Source organism: Lagenorhynchus albirostris, chromosome 5 (genome assembly GCF_949774975.1).
Source record: "Lagenorhynchus albirostris chromosome 5, mLagAlb1.1, whole genome shotgun sequence".
In the NCBI taxonomy this organism is placed as follows: Eukaryota; Metazoa; Chordata; class Mammalia; order Artiodactyla; family Delphinidae; genus Lagenorhynchus; species Lagenorhynchus albirostris.
This window is the reverse complement of record NC_083099.1, coordinates 69,000,076-69,018,556: the sequence shown is the minus strand read 5'-3', so window position 1 is coordinate 69,018,556 and position 18,481 is coordinate 69,000,076. Positions and strand designations below refer to the sequence as shown.

At 35.8% G+C, this 18,481-nt stretch overlaps 1 protein-coding gene across 2 annotated transcripts in view; it reads right to left on the bottom strand.

The window, feature by feature from the left end:
• Positions 1-1,317: 1,317 nt before the first annotated feature.
• Positions 1,318-18,481, bottom strand: part of OSTN (osteocrin) — a 38,133-nt gene continuing 20,969 nt past the window's right edge. The window contains exons 4-5 of one of the 2 annotated variants that reach the window (XM_060150282.1): positions 6,086-6,182; positions 1,318-2,334 (exon numbers count right to left, since the gene is read on the bottom strand). In XM_060150282.1, the coding sequence (XP_060006265.1) occupies positions 6,098-6,182 (85 nt within the window). In that variant the 3' untranslated portion in view covers positions 1,318-2,334; positions 6,086-6,097. Of the gene's footprint in view, positions 2,335-6,085; positions 6,183-15,290; positions 15,431-18,481 lie in introns of those variants that run through there. The other variant, XM_060150283.1, reaches the window with a different exon arrangement.

The window sequence follows — 18,481 nt, the reverse complement described above, 5'->3', positions numbered from 1 at the left end:
ATACAATGGGTTATACAAATAGATGAGATGACTCGTCATGTTCTTAACAGAAATTATGTCTTAAATTTCCTGCTATGTTAAAAGGATGCCTTATTTTAAACTAGAATACCGCTGACTTATTTTCTATTCTGTATAAAGTAGTGGTAAAAGTTAAAATATGAAATAAAATAGTTATAAGTGGAGAAAACACTTTTCTTTTTTTCTTCATGTAAGTCTTGTGTATTCTTTTTTTCTTCATGTAAGTCTTGTGTATATGCTATGAGACAAATGCATTACACATTAGAATAGAGTATAAATCGATACACTGTGACTTCTTACTTTAGTTAAAATGGAGGCCATAGGCATAATTTTGAATTTAAAAATTATAGAAGATAGGAAATCAATTTGTTTAATCCAACTTTAAATCTTTATCATGAGAAATTTTTAGGTTAAAGTAGGTTTTAATACCTTTTGTCAAAGTGTGAACCAACAGTACCCAGTTGGATTAGCAGCTGACAAATATCCAAAGGGGAGAAAAAGGAAAGAAAGAGCCTCTAAGGAATTAGACATATTTCTATAATTCATCAGAAAGTTGGGAAAGGTGGGCAAGAGCAATTATAACTTAAATAATTCTTTCAAATAATGAGTCCTGCAGTATATCTGTCCATGTACCACTAACTTTCTAATGTAAGTTTATGAACAGAAATTGAAGAATCAGTGAGATTTCTCAAAATTCAGTTCTCTTTGCTAAGGCTCCTCTATTACAATTAAAAGAATCATTCATTTTCAGTTTTTTCCTAAGCTTAAAGTTTTTCAGCAGTTAGAACATTTCCCCCCTCAAGGAGAAGTTATATGCAAAACCACTTTGTATTCTAAGTGCATATGTTCATCTCTATGTCTGAGTTTATTTTGTTCTTTGGATCGTACATTAATTCATTTTTAGGTAAGATCAGCAACAACCCATTTCTCTCCCCTTCTTCTAATATGACTATACCTTCTCATCACAGTCTTCCTTCTTAGGCTAAAATAAACCTTTGCTTTGCTGACCGAACTTTTTTTCTTCCCACATATCAGGTCTGTTTGACAGTGATTACTAGGGTTTAAAGAAGTGTTTTCAGAGGGTTTTTAAATTTCTGCTGACTTATGCTAAATCTCTGGTCCAAGGAATAAGTTATCTTTATGTTTTGAAAGCATATCCAATGCACAATGGGCTTATGCATCTAAATTACAAGAACAACACAGTTTTGCTGAGAGTTGAGCTTTCCAGAATACCAAAACTTATGCTTTCATAGGCCAATTAAAAATAATTTGAATCTTTTTAAAGAAATCATTCTCATATATTCTTCAATGCTTTATTAAACACAGTATATGAAACAAATTAAATGGATTCTTAGATGAGTGATTAACAACAAAAAGACTGTTTATTGTAATGTGCTAAAATATACTGTGCTACAATTAGGTGAACTTAATTGGCCCCAAGTGCTTTGGTGGTTTCCTACTTGGTGATTCTTTGACTTCCCCATACTTTCATCTGTTACTTCTGTGTGTAGTTGTTCTCATAATCAGCCAGTGCTACTCTTAATTAACTATAAGTTGTAATTTAGAGAAATGGAAAGTTGTTAGGGGACATGAGATAGCCAAACTTGGCAAATGAGTAATATCCTTCATTTCCTAGTTCTAAGTCAATGTACTCCGACCTGCAGTGTTTCTCAGTTCATTGGGAGAATAAAGTTTATGGGCTTAATTACTGCTGTTTTTTTCTGCTCAGAGACATTTTTCTCTTGTTTCTGGAACTGGGACTGTGTTTTATTTGGTTGAACCGGATTGACATTTGAATATAAGAGAAGTCTAGTTTCATAATCATTACCCAAGAGCCTCACAGACAAAGGATACGAGAGAAGTAAAACTTCAAGAGAAACTATATAGCATTGTCTTTCCTTGATGAACAACTGGATTGTACCTAAATTTTACTGGATGAACAATAGTGAACAACTGGATTGTACCTAAATTTTACTGAAAGAAATCAGTCTTCAGTTACTATTCTTCAGTAATATATGTAAATGGTAAATGCACATAGAAAGCGTTTCACTGTATTCTGTTTCTTAGAAAAGTAAGGTTTGGGGCCAAGTAACCGTTCATGAGTAACTAAAATATATATTTAAAATATATCCATACATTGAAATTATCTGCACAATTTAATTGAAGTTACATCAATACTGTGATGTGATGAACTGAAGTTAAAGCTCTGGAAAGGATTACAGAAGGTTCCTTAGAAGTTTAATCATTGTGGAGTGTGAAGAACTTCACTGCAGCATCTTCCGTATTTCTGTGACATTTCACCCAAGGAAGTTGTGTCTGCAAAAATGAAAGTTGAAAATGTTAAACTAATCTGAACTCTGTAGGTAAGGGGAAACTCATCAACTTCAGTGGAGAAGAGCTAAACTCTAATTACATGAGGTTTCATTATAGGTTTTACTTATGCACCATATTTTTATTGCAGAGACAATAATGCAAAATGATAATTTCAGATCAAAATTTATTGAAAAAGGATATTTTTAATGTAACAGCTAGGTGCTTATGCTGAAACCACACTTCCATTCTTCCAGTACCTCTATTTATTTTGAGTTTTCAGTCTTGGTTCAAAGGATGTTGCCATGACAAGTGAAAGATAAAGAAAATCTGATTACTACTTCTATTGTTATATTAACATGTTGATAATTATCGTACATCTTGCTCTTTTTAAAGGGTCCAACCATATACTGGTATTTAAACACAATATTTCTGTTATTTGCAAGTTACGTTAATTTATCTGAATGATAGTGTCAATATTGTTCTAAAATAAAAATTGTCAGTATAATACAGCAACATTTGCCTCAAATTATTAAAAGTCTTAAGGCACGTGGCAGCCGGGGTAGCACAATTAATGGTCATATTTCTATCACATTTCATCAAGTGGGCACTCTGATTTCAACGGCAGCAACCTAGAACTTGCTAATTACATCTAGAGAAGTTATGAAACTTTACCACTCTTAATTCAAGTTGCTTAGAACTGAAGCATATTAAAAACTCAAAACTTGGGTCCAAAACATTAATGATTTGAGGAGGACATTGTGTAAAAATCAGATTATCTTCCTTTCCAAAATGCCTATCAGGGAAGAGATTAGCATTTGTTCTGGAAACTAAGTAACACACAGCAGCTGTATCTAGACTTGATTTCAAACCAAGAAAAACTTCCATGATTACTATCAGTTTCATTTTTAGTGTGAAGACTTATATTGAAACCCAGAAGGTGAAAACCCACAAATAAAATTGCTCCAAATGAGTGTATGTCAACTCCCACAGAAGTGAAACAAAGATTTTCATAAAGTCTGAGATACTGTTTCTGTTTCCTTAAGAAATGGTTAATCAGTGAAGTGGGCAATAACAATTTAGCACACAGGCCTTATGGGTCATGAAGAGAATGTTGGCTTAGAAGTCCAGAGACTGGGTCCTGGATCTTTCTTTGTCCAAAAGTCTGTAAAATTTTGGGCAAATCAATTTCCTCTCAAAGCCCGTGTTCTCATTCGTTAAAAAAAAAAAAAAAAAAAGATTTAGGTTAAATGAGACTTTATGTTCTTTTAACCTAAATGTTCAGAATATGTTCAAAAGATTTAGCTGCATGATTATGTGAACACTATTTAATGACTCAAGTTATCTATTAAATGATTCACATATTACATCTGTTTAATTCAAGGGAATATTGTGACAATAAGAAATAACATAGCAAAAATAATTTTGAAAAGTTGAATGGAAATCAGAAATATATTTTGATGGCCTTTATTATTCATAAATATAAAACATGAAATTTCACATGAGGGAGTCAAAAAATGTCTGAGAAATCTTGGTGATAGTAGCAGGAAGTAAGGAATAGAAACGATGGTTGAGCAGGTGAACACACAATGATTGAAAAAAGGAAGAGAAAATATGTGATGGTAAGTTCTTTGCTAAACATATTTTTTTGTGATATTACTCTCTTGAGGTTATAATAATAAGGACAGTGATTGTCATGATACTCTGTAAAGTCTGTTAAGTGAAGGACATAATATACTAATTTGGATTTCACTCAACAGTGATGTAGAAAACATTATGTTAATTCAACAGCCTTTTTGTAGTTTAGTAGCTCTCTGGAGTTTTCATGGTCTAAAACTTCATATAAAAATTTATAGAAAAAATGAGCTTCTTGTATGATATTTTTATCATAACCTGTTTTGGTTGAATTCAGAAATACTAAAATGGGTGATAATGAAGGGTTGCAAAGGTGATAGGATACATGTGGAAACCAATTGAACTTAATTATTTTAACCTCAGTGTCATAACGTTCTCAATACTTCAAGAAACTACAGGATTGTGGCCCTAATTTCAAGGAGTTACTTGATTTTTGATAGCAGTTAGTTCCTACTCAAATATAATGTGGTGATTGTTAACAGCCACAAGAGTGACCATACTTGGTATATCTCTAGATATAAATACAGTTCAGTCTGAGTTTTGAAGATGGTGCTGCTGAAAAAGGCAGTGATGTTGGCTGTATTCAGTAAGTCCTCCCGTATTTATGGACATTCAGTAACTTCTTAACTGCATTGATCAACGACTCCACAGAGAAAAATATTTATTTTAATTAAGTCATTCTGAGAATGAGAAAGTAGAGGTAAAACATTGACTTTTCATTGTGGTTGAGAGTATTTGATGAGGAGAAAAAAATGACATGACAAATTAAAAGAGGATCAAGGCTAATGTGATGCTTTTGGGGCATCACTGGTCTGAGGATTCTTGAGAAAAGCAGAAAGCAGAGTCCTCTCTCTGTAGCCTGAAATTGTCAAAGCAGTTCTGGGTTGTCTTATCTATTTGCGAGGAAGAATGCACCCTCTGTAAGCCCTACTGGGAGAAAATACATTGCCTAGATTTTATATGCAACAAATATTCAGTGTTTAAAACATATAATATGTGTGATTAAATATATTGTTTAAAATATAAGCTTACAATTTAAGCTTTCTGGAATTGAATTATACTTGTATCAATTACTAGCTATGTAGCATTGTGGGTTAATTAATATATCTAAGCTTTCCACTTATTTGTATAATAATTATTGAGTGCTTAACACATGTCAGGCACAATTCTAAGTGCTTAATGTATATCAATTCATTTATCCTCAGGACAATGCAATGTGGTAGAAATTATTTTTGTCCTCATTTTATGAAAGAGGTTTTTAGACTTTAAGCAAGTTGCCACAGCTAACAGATAGATGACCTGGGATTTGACCCCAAAAGCCTGACCTCTCTACCTGGCACTTTTACCCCTTATACTGTACTGCTTCTCAAGATGTTGGGATAGTAACAGTACTTACTTTATGGAACATGATGAGTAAATTAAACAATGCATGTATAGCACTAGTATAGGACTCTGCACAGAGTTAATTTTCAGAACTGTAATATAAGCTGTTATCACTTGCACGTATTGTGTGTCCGATACATTCTGGAACTAGTACAAGAATCTAATTTAATGTCTACAATACCCTTATGTTATTATCTAAATGTACAACCTGTAGAGAAATAAGGTATCTTGATAGAAATGAGATAATGAATGACAGAACCAGGATTTGGATTATATGTCCTGATTCCTTGGCTAATACCCTTTCTGGGACACCATTCTCTCTCCTGTGTTCATGATGATAATTCTGGTAATGTAGTTATTAGCAACAAAATTGTGTGTGTCACTAGAATGTGTCTTCTTCATAGTAGAGGGATTGCTACACATTTATCTATATTTATGAAAATGACTTATTGTTTATTAGAATTTTAATATTTGCATATTAATATTCAGTAATTACATAGAAGTCTGTGAGAATAACTAAATCTTTTATTTTAGGGTGAAGTAGGTCTAGGAATTTTTTTTTAATGTCATTTAAATTATTTAGCATCTATATACTAATCAAGTACAGAAATGTTTGAAAAAGTAAATTTATAAGCTAAGGAATCAAAAGGGGGATTTACAAACCAAGATGGATCAGTTAGCCCATTGTGAAATGTTAATCAAAGCCTGCAGGTATTATATTTCTTCAAATTGTACTCACGATTGGAATCAATTAGCCTCTGGAATTTGAAAGCCGGTTTCTACCAATCCGATCCATGGGGATACCAAATCGCCTTTTTGGATGATCTACTACTTTCCTGAAACAAGCGAAAAAGAACATTTTTAAGCTAAAGTCCAAGTTATCAATCATTAGTTTTGCTCTTTTATTTCATGCAAATCTGGGGGCTTTCTTCTGGAGTTGTAATAACTGTGATAGTTCTCATTCATCAGCACCCACTATGCATTAGACACCATCTCTTATCTATTCATCTGTTGAAGTAGGTTTGACTACCTCCATTTTACATCTGAGGATACTTAGGCTTAGAGAAATTAAATAACTTATCCAAAATCAAATAGCCCAGATGAAACAATCTGCTGAGTGTTTAGTTTGGGTAAATCCCTTTCCCGTCTTCAGATCTGAGTGTATTCCTCTGTTAATTGAGGAAGATTGCACTAGGTCAGCAGTTTTCCCCAACCTCTCCCTTAGAATGGTTCTCCTGGGGAAGGAGGGAGAGGAAAGGATGCTGATGCCAAGACTGAATGTGGGGTAAGTGTGCGTCTCAGGTCTTCACTCAGATTTTACCTAGAGAAGCTTTGTATGAGATGGTCTATGTTTGTTATATGTACTCAAATATTGTTTGGGAAAAAAATACTTCATTATTAAAATAAAGTTAAAAAAATCCTACAGGAGGCCTTACAGTTTGTATGTTCTATAAATTATCTCTTTAAAAAGAAACATTTTAATTTGATTTGTTATTGCCATCACTTGGTGCTATCAAGTCAAAATCCTAACAGAAGAGGTCCAAGAGCTGTGAATGCATAATATACACTGGCCTTGGAATTAAAAGACATTTTCAGTCTTCTTAATGAAGATAGAAATAGGGAGAAGCTAAGAAGGCTATGTAAATAAGTGACTTATCTCACAGCTGAAGGGAGTTGACTTACAGGTTTGTTAGGCTTTTTATTGGCATAAGATACACACAGAAAAGAGGATAAGTATTTTATAAGTGAACAATATGAGACATATACAGATTATAAGCACAATAAGTACCCAGATCAAGAAATAGAACATTACCAGTAGTCAAATAGTTTTGGAATAGGAAAGAGTCTTAAAGTTAATTCTCGCACCAAATGTAAGAATTTCTGCTTCAATTTTTGACCAGCAATGATAAATCTCATCACTTGAAAATCTCAGTGATGAACTAATTACCTCACAAGACAACTTTGTCAATATTCAACAGCTTAAAGAGTTAAAAAAGGTTTGCTTCAGAACATTTCCAATAGCTTCTTTTGTTCTTTCTAATTACTTGCATTATATTGTCAGTATTATACTAAATAATTTAAACACCAAAAATAAATAAAAACTACAAAAAAGTCTATGTTTTTTTTCCTATTATCATTTACTATGTACCTACTCTGTATGATTCCTTTTGTGGCTGTCTTGGGATCAATAAGTCAGAAGTAGTCTTTGCTTTCAAAAACCTGTAATTAAGTACTGTCAGATTGACAAGGATTTTTTTTATAAGTGACATTTCTTTTATTATATATTGTGACTGTTTTTCATTTGTCCTTCTTTATAACACATTTTTAAGGAAGTATTATGACAACCCAACAAGGTACAATGTTAACTGGACTGGGGCTCTTATCACAGTGTTAAACTTGTTTGAATAACTCTCTCTCTTGTGTAAATTTTTATTATTTTTAATAACTCAGTACAGAACCACTGGTTTCAGAAGTGGTTTTGCAGAGTTTTCCACCTTTGCCATCCTGCGAAATTTTGGATATCAGTGATGAGCAGACTCTTCCCAGGCTGATTGAAGCACTAGAGAAACGACATTACCTTTGCTTAAGATTGTACTGTCGTTTGAAGGAATTCCCTGGCAGTCCGTGGTTAGGACTCTGCGCTCTCACTGCCGAGGGCCCGGGTTCGATCCCTTGTCTGGGAACTAAGATCCCACAACCTCTTATGCTGGGTGAGGATTAAATGAATCCTTGCAGAGTGTGGCTCAGGCCCTAGGTCACAGTAGGCGCTCAAATGTCTCTGCTACCATAACACTGCACGTTTCTCATTTTCTCCTATATTCACTTAGTATTTTATCTGAGAAGCTGCGCTAAGCACCGGGACCTCCAGGTTAAAACCTATTTCCTGCTCTTCAGCATGTCACTGCCTGCTTAAATAGTGTCACACGGGCTACAGCAGATGGGAGTGATGCCTATTTATCTAGGTAACTTTTTTCTAAAACTATTTTTACTGTTCACAAGCCCTGAGTTTTTACCCAAACCAAGGGAACAGGCATCTGCAAACGCCTAGCAACTTTTCGAACCCACAAACGAGCCAGTTACATGACAAGGATTTAATATTATACAAATAGTAGAGGACAAAGTTCTCTCATTTTTCTTGATGCCAAGTTTTTGCCTTAACTACCAGGTCTTATCAATGTTCCTCATGTCATTATTAGGTAAATAATTCATTTAAAAAGCTCTGAAAAGTATAGAGAACAATGGAAACATGAGGGACTTTTATTACTGTATCTTACACATAAAAAATTTTATAAATATTGTTTAATTCTAATTAAAACAATTAATTTGAAGATAGTTAATATTTATTTAATGTGTTCAATATGCCAGGTACTGTGCTTAGTACTGTGTATACAAGGATATTAAAAATAGGAAGTGAACCTCATGGGGAGCTTACCCTCCAATGATATTGGTAGGAATAGACACATGTTATTATTATTCTTTTTTTTTTTAAATCTAATTCAGCCTTCTTTTCTGCTGATTCACATCTATCTTCCTTCTCGGGTTGGCCCTTCATTTTGCTAGTCAATATAGATAGCATTGTATGTATGATCTTACAGGACTGTCTTTTAGACAACAGTATGACCAATACGGGAAAATCTGGAAAAAAAAAAAAAAAAAAAAACTTAGTGGGCTTCCCTGGTGGCGCAGTGGTTGGGAGTCCGCCTGCCAATGCAGCGAACACAGGTTTGTGCCCCGGTCCGGGAAGATCCCACATGCCGCGGAGCGGCTGGGCCCGTGAGCCATGGCCGCTGAGCCTGCGCGTCCGGAGCCTGAGCTCTGCAACGGGAAAGGCCACAACAGTGAGAGGCCCGAATACTGCAAAAAACCAAAACCAAACAAAAAAAATACTTAGTGCTTATTCTTCACCTAGCCATACCTCTGCCTCCGTTCTTCAAGTTTCTGAAAATCACACCCTCCTAAGTGGTGCCTATTGTTTTCACTTCTGGATTTCATGATAATAAACTGACTACATATTTTTCAACTTGACATTCAATTGGGAAACATATTGGGCTATAAAATTAGCATAGAGTGAATGGTCAAGAGTCATAGGAAAATTTGCATATCAGTTGTGCTTTAAGTCTTCTGATGTAATTATAAATAATGACTGTTGGGAAAAAAAGAAAAATGTCTTCATGATATTTTAAAATAGTTTTTATTCACATAAGTAGATTTACAGACTCCTCACTTAAGCAGTTATTTTCCTTGTGGTCAAAATAATGGTCACTCCTCCTCTGCCACCATAAAGGATGTCCTTGTCATAATCTATAGAATCTGTAAATCATTTACCTTACATAGCAAAAGGGACTTTGCAGATGGGATTAATAAAAACCTTGAGATGAGAAGATTATCCTAGATTATATGGGTGGGCTCAGTGTAGTCAGAGGAGTCCTAAAAGTGGAAGATGACTGAAGAAAAGTGGGTCAGAGAGCTGCAATCAGAGAAGGACCTAACCCACCATTGCTAGTCTGGAAGATGGAGGAGAAAGTCACAAATCAAGCAACGCTGTGGCCTCTAGACATTCTTAAAAGAAAACGAGGACCTACATCCTACAATCAAAAGGAACCGAATTTTGCCAACATCTAAAATGAGCAGGAAATGAATTCTTCCCTAGAGCCTCCAAGGAGCACAGCCTGCTAATCTCTTGACTTCCTCTGTATCCTGCTGATAGACTAGGTGAAAGAGAAATCCCATAGCAGCTTACAGAAGGAATTTTAGGAGCCACCCACTAGCTAGCCATCAATCATATCAAAGTTGTCTGGAACAGGGGCCCCCAACCCCCAGGCCGTGGACCGGTATCCGTCTGGGACCTGCTAGGAACTGGGCCGCACGGCAGGAGGTGAGGGGAGGGCCAGCTAGCAAAGCTTCGTCTGCCGCTCTCCATCGCTTGCATTACTGCCTGAACCATCTCCACTGTGGGACAATTGTCTTCCATGAAACTGGTCCCTGGTGCTAAAAATGTTGGGGACCGCTGGTCTAGAATGGTATTTGGTGACTGGTGAGGATATCCTGGACTTCTGACCTACACAATTGTAAGATAATATAATTTGTGTTGGTTTAAGTCCAGGAGTTTGTGGTAATTTATTACCATAGAAATAAAAAAAAAAACTGAATACATTTGTTTGTATGATTTAGGGCTGATGTCTGAGTATAAATGGTTAATACATAAAAACATTAAACTGATGTGATTTTTATTCCTTGAGCCCTTAAATTCCTTCATGGACCACTCCCCGTTATAACTCCAGGGAAGGGGTAAGGTAGAAGCCATCCCGGGATGGAGGAAAATGCTCAGGGAAAGTCCCAGACAAGCAGAAGAAGTGAGAAACCAGCCCCTTCCAGGTGTTCAGAGGACTGATGAGAAGAGGAAGAAAATGGCACCTGGGGAAAGAGTAGTGCCTCACATGTGAACTGACCTCCCAAAGCTTCTGCAGAATGGATAGTGTCACAAAAAATAATCCTTTTAGTTTCTTAAAGAGAAGTATGATGGTTTCATGCATCATTATAAATTAGAACAGAACATTTATTGGTCCATACTACCAATGTATATTTTCAAAAGTCAAGGTAAAATAAATGAAAATAACATTTTTTTCTTTCTTTACTATGGTTAATCTACTTTTCCTGGTCAAGTAAACTAGAGGGAGTTGTGGTATGGTTAAAAGCAAAAATAAACTCTTTTTCTCCTTCCTTCTTCCCTACTCTTTCCTTCCCTTCTTTCCCCCAGATTTGATCCCAAAAGTATTAGCAACCAGGGGATGTTGACTTGGATTCTATTTATTACTTCTACTTACCGAAAAACAACAATACCTTAATAAGTTAAATAATTTCTACACAGTTTCTATCTATTCAGAAGTGAAATGGTAAACTAGTATTTCTCTTACATTTTTGCTGATATGAAATATATATAACCATACTACAATCTACAACACATACACTGACAGTAATACACAGTGTATAAAACATAAATGTTAACATAGAAAAATATTTTTAAGACCAAAAGGGAAAACCATACTTTTTGACTATCTAGTCCCTCTTGTGACAAAATAACAGTATGACATGGCTTATATTATATATCCATTTAAAACAATCCACCTTTTCCATTCTAAAATATTCTGAAAGTAGTTTAAGGATACAGAATAACTATTAAAATAATATAAGAAGGATGGATTATTTTAAATATAATTTTAAACTTCAGACTAAAATACAGACTTCCTGAGCCAAATAGGATTTTCTTTAAAATTTATATTCTTTGGGCTTCCCTGGTGGCGCAGTGGTTGAGAGTCCGCCTGCCGATGCAGGGGACACGGGTTCATGCCCTGGTCCGGGAAGATCCCACATGCTGCGGAGCGGCTGGGCCCGTGAGCCATGGCCGCTGAGCTGCGCGTCCGGAGCCTGTGCTCCGCAAGGGGAGAGGCCACAACAGTGAGTGGCCCACGTACCACAAAAAAAATAATAATAATTTGATAATTCAATTTCTAAAGATGTTCACCATTCTAAAATAACTGTTATAAAACTTATATTTAAACTTTTTATTTAGAATCACTTCGTACATACCAAAGAGTCTATAAATTCACATATGTTCAGTTTAAAAAAATAAAATAAACATCCCTATTGGTAGCACAAAGTTAAGAAATAAAATATTACCAGTACTTTAGAAGTCCTCAGTTTTCTTCCTCCCAAGTTGAATCCCTCCCATGACTTTGTCCCAGAGGTAATCTGTAGGATGAATTTTGATCTAATATCTCCCTTCATTTTCTTTATAATCTATATGTTTTGTTCAAAAGTCTCTTCGTTAGTTTAGATGGCTCTAGAATTTTATTTGAAAGAAATGTGCGAATACTTCTTGACTTCTTTCAGCAAATATTGTGTTTTGAGATTCGTCCGTGTTGTCATGTGTAGATGTAGTTCTTTTATGTTCAGTGTTGTATGGTATTTCATTGTATGAATAATGAATAATGAATATACAACAGCTTATTAATACATTTTACCATGGATGGGAATTTGAGGTATTTCTTTTTCTTTATTGTTATGTGCTGTTCAGCTAGAAATTTTCTTACACATGTTTGCAATGCACATTTAAGGATCTCTCTACAGTATATTTTTAGAAGTAGAATTGCTAGTTATGCCTATACTTAATTTTATTACATAGTTCCAGACTGTTTTCCAAAGTTGTTGTACCAATTTACACACCCAAGAGCAGTGTATGACAGTTCCTACTGTTTCAAATCTATGCCAACCCTCCCACTGTGGACTTTTAATTTTGCCAATCTAGTGCATTTGTTGTTGTATCTCATTGTGTTCTTAGTTTGCTTTCCGTGAATACTAATGAAGTTGCTCACCTTTCCCTTTGCTTATTGGCCACTTGGATTTCTTCTTTTGGAAGTACCTAAGTCTGCTGCCTGTTTTTCTATTGGTTTGTTTTTCTTTTCAATATTGATTTGTAGGAGAATTTCTTATACTCTGAATATTAGACCTTGTCAGTTATGAGCAAATATCCTTTCCCATTTGTAGTTAATCTTCTTTATTGTGTCTTTTATGAAAATCTTTAATTTTGTTTTGAAATTTATCAATAGTTTTACGTTTTGTTCATTAAATCACCTCTAATGTTACAAAAATATTATCCTATGTTGTCCTAAAACCTCTTGCAGTTTTGCTTTTCACATTTATATTTTTAAACCTTTTAAAATTATTTGTTATTTATGGAGTGACATAGGGGTCATATTTCTCCTTTTTTTTCTATATTCACACCTAAGTATTCATAAATTTTAGATTCACCTTGTCAAGTTTCATGGGAAATCCTTTTGCAGTTTTACCTGGAATGGTATTGAATCTAAGGTATAAATCAAGTTGGAGAAAATTGAAATCTTCATAATATTAAATCTTACTATCCAAGATCAGTTATTTAGTTTATCTTTAATGCCTTTTTGTATATTTTTATAATGTTCTCCATAAAGACCTTCAATAATTTATTGGATTTGTTGTTGCTTATCATTTAAGAATACATGTTGTAGGATTTTTTAATAGGAGTCCCTTATTTGGTTAAAAAAGGTCCCTTCTGTTATTAGTCCACTGGTGATTTAGATCATGAATAGATGTTTAATTTTATTGAATGCTATTTCTGCATCTTTTGAGATGATATGGTTTTATTTCTTCAATTTATTAGTTCTATTATTTGACTTTCTAAAGCAAATCAACATTGTACTGTATTTTTGTGATAAACCCAACATGATATTGGTGTGTTATCTTTTTGATATATTTTTGGAATTGTTTTGTTGATTTTTTTGTTAGGAATTCGTATCTATAATTATTAATGAAGTTGTCCTGTAATTTTCTTTTCTTGTTCTCTCCACACATGGTTTTGGTGTCCAGATAATGCTATTCTCATGAAATGAGTTGAGAACTGTAGCTTCTTTTTTAGTTATCCTTTTGTTACTTATTTAATTATGTCATGGTCTGAGAATATGTTCTGTATGATAACCAAGCCTTTAAAAATTTTAAGGCTTATTTTGTGAACAGATACTTCGTTAATTTTTTTTTTTTTTTTTTTTTTTTTTTGGCGGTACGCGGGCCTCTCACTGCTGCGGCCTCTCCCGTTGCGGCCTCTCGCGTTGTGGAGCACAGGCTCCAGACCCGCAGGCTCAGCGGCCGTGGCTCACGGGCCTAGCCGCTCTGCGGCATGTGGGATCTTCCCAGACCGGGGCACGAACCCGTGTCACCTGCATCGGCAGGCGGACCCTCAACCACTGCGTCACCAGGGAAGCCCCTTCGTTAATTTTAATAGTCGTTTCATGTGAACTTAAACATTTTTTCCCCCAACTGTAGGATACACAACAATTTTTATTGATCCAGCTTACTGTTTTGGAATCAGAGTGTGGAGGGTGTTCCCTAAAAACAATAGTCTGATTTGCTGTTACATCTTAAAGGGACAATAAAATGCTTGGCCCCTTTCAAGAAGCGCATGCAGCTCTACCAACATTGAGTAACAGCAAAAAGGGAAAGTATAGTAATGGCTAACAGAGAATGTTCATTTAAATAGTTCAGTAATTTAGATGAGTAAAACACAGAATTAAATAAATATACTTTAAAGCTTAGGTGAGTATAGTAGCCAGGCTCCAAGATAAACCCCAATAATTCTACTATAATGCAGTCTGCTTCCACATTGAACAGGGCTGACCTCTGTAACCAATAGCATATTGTGGAAATGACTTCTAAAGCTAAGTAATGAAAAATATTGCAGCTTCTGCCTTGCTTTGTTGGATCACCCCCTCTAGGGGAAGTCAGTTGCCATTTCCTAAGTTCATCTCACAGCCCTATAGAGAGGTTTACATGGCAATGAACTAAGGCCTTCTGCCAACAGCTAGTGAGGGACTGAGACTTCCTGTCATCAGCCTTACGAGTGGGCCGTTTTGGAAATGGATATCCCCAGGCCCCATGTAGCCTTCAGATGACTGCAGCCCTGGCCAACTTCTTCACTGTAACCTTGGGAGAGACCCTGAACCAGAATCACCCAGGTAAATTTTCCTAGATTTTTGATGCACAGAAACTGAGTGAGAACATAAATGTTTATTATTGTCTTAAGCTGCTACGTTTTGGGTAACTTGTTTGCATAGCAATAGAGATCTAATATGGTAAGATTCAAAGTGCTTTGGGATTCCACAAGAGAAGAGATCACAGCCAAGTTTGGAGGTTCCAGGAAGAACTTATGGGGCATATGAAAACAATAAAACAAATGGTGACCCCTGAGTCCTGCAATGTTGGTTACCACAATTTAAAATTACAGAATTAATAACTGACTATAGGAAGTTAGATATAAATATATGAGCTTGGAAAAACTAATGTATGAGACAGAGTAAAATGAAGGAGACTCAGCAAGGCCCTGTAAATAATGAAAAGAGAAATCATTGAAGTCCACAGTCATGTTTAAATTTAAAAGAGACAATTAGGCTTTCAAATTCAAATTCCAGAATGTTCTGATGAAGGACCACATTAAGTCTGAGTGATGATGTAGTTTTTAGGGGCCAGTACATAATGCCTTTTTTCCTGAGTCCACCTTCAGAAACAATACAGAAATAAGATAGGAATGATCAATGCGGAGAAATCAAAATGTCATTTTGATCAAGCTGAATGTAGAATAAGACTTAATTTGCATTTAAATGACTTTCTTACGTCTCCTCTGAGGATTAGACAGATTTACACAGTCATAATTATCAAATAAAAACAGAAAGAAAAGGGATGAGCTGAACATGCTCAACTACTCCTCGCAAACTGACCTATCAAGTACGTGATTACTTCTCCTTTGAGAGGGAGTGAATAAAGTGGTGGGGCTTGGGGCCAGTCTTTCCTTAACTGGAGTTTCTCTACGTGGAAACACGAGGCTGAGAAATATGACTAAATAAATGGGATATGTTTAGAATGATGAAAGAAACTGCTACTTCATTAGCACACAGTTGACTTATGACTTTTGGAGTTCTGTCTCAAAAGTGGTAATTCAATGTTAAATAAATTCTATTAAACTTATGATGATGGTGCTGACTAGGCATAATATCAGCTTCTGAAGTATTATCCCAAGGAAAGGGCCATATGAACAAGCATTCAGAAACAAACCAGGAACACTGGAATCAAAACATGAGATTTAAAGGGTTCACTGTAAAGTAACCCAGGCATGCTTGATTTGGAAACTACTGTAGAGCCGTAGGATTGAGCAGAACGGGTTTTCATTTGCTTGTCTCATGAGCCTCTTTGAGGGTCTGATGACACTCAAAACTTCTATCCAGCAAATGAATTTACACAAAAATGTCTTCTAGAATTTTCTTTTTGGGGGAGTAGGTAATGTACATTTCAAAGCCCATATATGGAATCAAGTATTATCCCTTTTAGGAGAAAGTTTTAAACCTTCATATATGAGTTAGGGTAGAGAGAAAAGGTAAAGGAACTTTACCATGGAGTTGAGCTGGGGTATAAGAGGCAAGCAGTAAAGTACAATTATTGGGAAAAATGACCCAAGGTCAATGCTCAAGGGCATTTCCTATAGTACAGACAGGCTTTTAAATATGAGGAAGGAAACATGGAAATAGGGCACCACATTCTGAATCCTTTCTCTGTGTTCTTCACTATGAAATGGAGCCCATTTTGAACTACCTCCTTTGGGTATTAACAATTAAGTGCTGGAAAAAAGTAGCAAAAATCATGAGATACCTAGGTTGGCCTCAGCCTACAACCTTGCTTCACAATGAAGTAAAAAGGTGAAATGTTAGGATTTTCACCTTTAATCTCTGGCATGGTCATCAAGAAGTGCAATCATATCTGACAAATTGAAGTTGGAATTGCTATTCTCAACTTTACTCTGAACCTTATGTCTGGCTTTGGATAGACACACATATACCGTTGGTACAGTTTTTCAAAATGATTTATTTAATGCATGCATTCTAAGTGAATCTCACTTTTCCTGGCCTTGGACAAGTGCCTTATTCACATATAACTTTAATTTCTTTATCATAAGCAGCTTATTTCAGTGGAAAGTCATTGAACTTGGAGTTCAACAACTTGATGTTCTAGCTACATTATGCCAAGGAAATCATTTTATATCTGTGAAAATATACTAATAAAATGGGGCTAATATCTTCTTAGGGTGTTAGGAATAAAAAAAAAACCCAGTGTATCAGAATGTTAAAATGGGATTCTTTCTATCTCAGTTTTGGCTGTGGCCTAGAAAAGTTGAAGTGGAAAAAAACAAAAAACAAAACAGTGGTATTTTCTCTTGCATTCCAAAGTAAGGTGCTAGAGTTATGCACTATTTGTAAAGGAGGTTGTTACAAACTAATTTTCTCAACCTTCATCCAATAAAAAGATTGATACCGAATAGGTAAAGAAGGAGAATTTCTCTGGAGCAGGTTTTTGGAGAACAGTAACATTTCCCTCTTCTTTCATATAGAGAAAGGGCTTCAAGAAAATCTTGACATATACCCATTGAAGCAGGGTAGCCCTCACAGAACAGACTATGAAATCTAAAGGGCAGGATGCTGTAAGAATTGGCTCGATGCCAGCATGAAGAAATGGTTATATAAGCGACAGCTTTACTTTCAGTGACCAGAGTCAAGGATGTGGGTTTTCTGTGGAACAGATGTAGAGCGAGCATGTGGGTAGAGTTGGCCTAGGCTAATGATAAAAGGAAACTTCCCCGAAGGGCTTTTGGCCAGGGGTTATGGGTGAGGCACCAGGATGCTGCTGGTGGTGTCAAATGAAGAAACTGAGCGGGTAGGATAAAGGTGAGGAGTAAAACTGACCTGCTGAAAGAGAAGCGCTGCTGGAGGCAAGATATTTATGTCAATGTTCCCTACTGGGGTTATGCAGTGACCGCATAAAACGGCCCATGGTGAGGAATCATCTTTGAGCATTTACTGAGGCCAGAGAGCACAAAAGTCAAGTCATGATAGCATCAGTCAAGTAAGACTTTTCTTTACTTCTCTGCACCCACATCCCCAGTACTGGAGGAGACATAAAGCAGCCCAGTGTGGTAGAGGAAGGGGTGAGGACAAACTGACCACACACCTCTTCCCAGTGCAGCTTTCCAGCTTGAAAAGGAGAAACATTATTAATATTCATAGTTTGGGCTAAAACATATTATTTTTATTATTTTAATTACTGAAATATGATTGTTTTTCTAATAAAAGCGATGAGACAAATTTTTATTATTTCAGTGTGACCTGTAGAGTCATAGCACCTGCCTGTGTTTTTACGCAAGAGATAGGAAACAACTCCTACTGAATGGGTTTGAATGCATGTGGGTGAGGGATAAAGTTGCTTTTCTAATTATGTTCTATGGAGTCTTCTCTTTCAGTTAAGTGGTTATAATAACAATGTTAGAGAGCAAAGTGTTTATTGACCTGAATCTATAGAATGTATATAACTGTGCTGGGCGTCTTCCATCTGTTCTCCAGATACATTCTCTGACTTTTCTCACCCTACTTTCAGTCCAGGAAACTAACCTCTCTGGATCCCGGAAAAGTGCCTGTGCTCCCTGGCTTTGGTTTGGGACAGGCCTAATGGGCAGCCTTGGCAGGAGAGAGTGGAAGGAGAGAGGAAGTGAAGTCAGGATAATTTT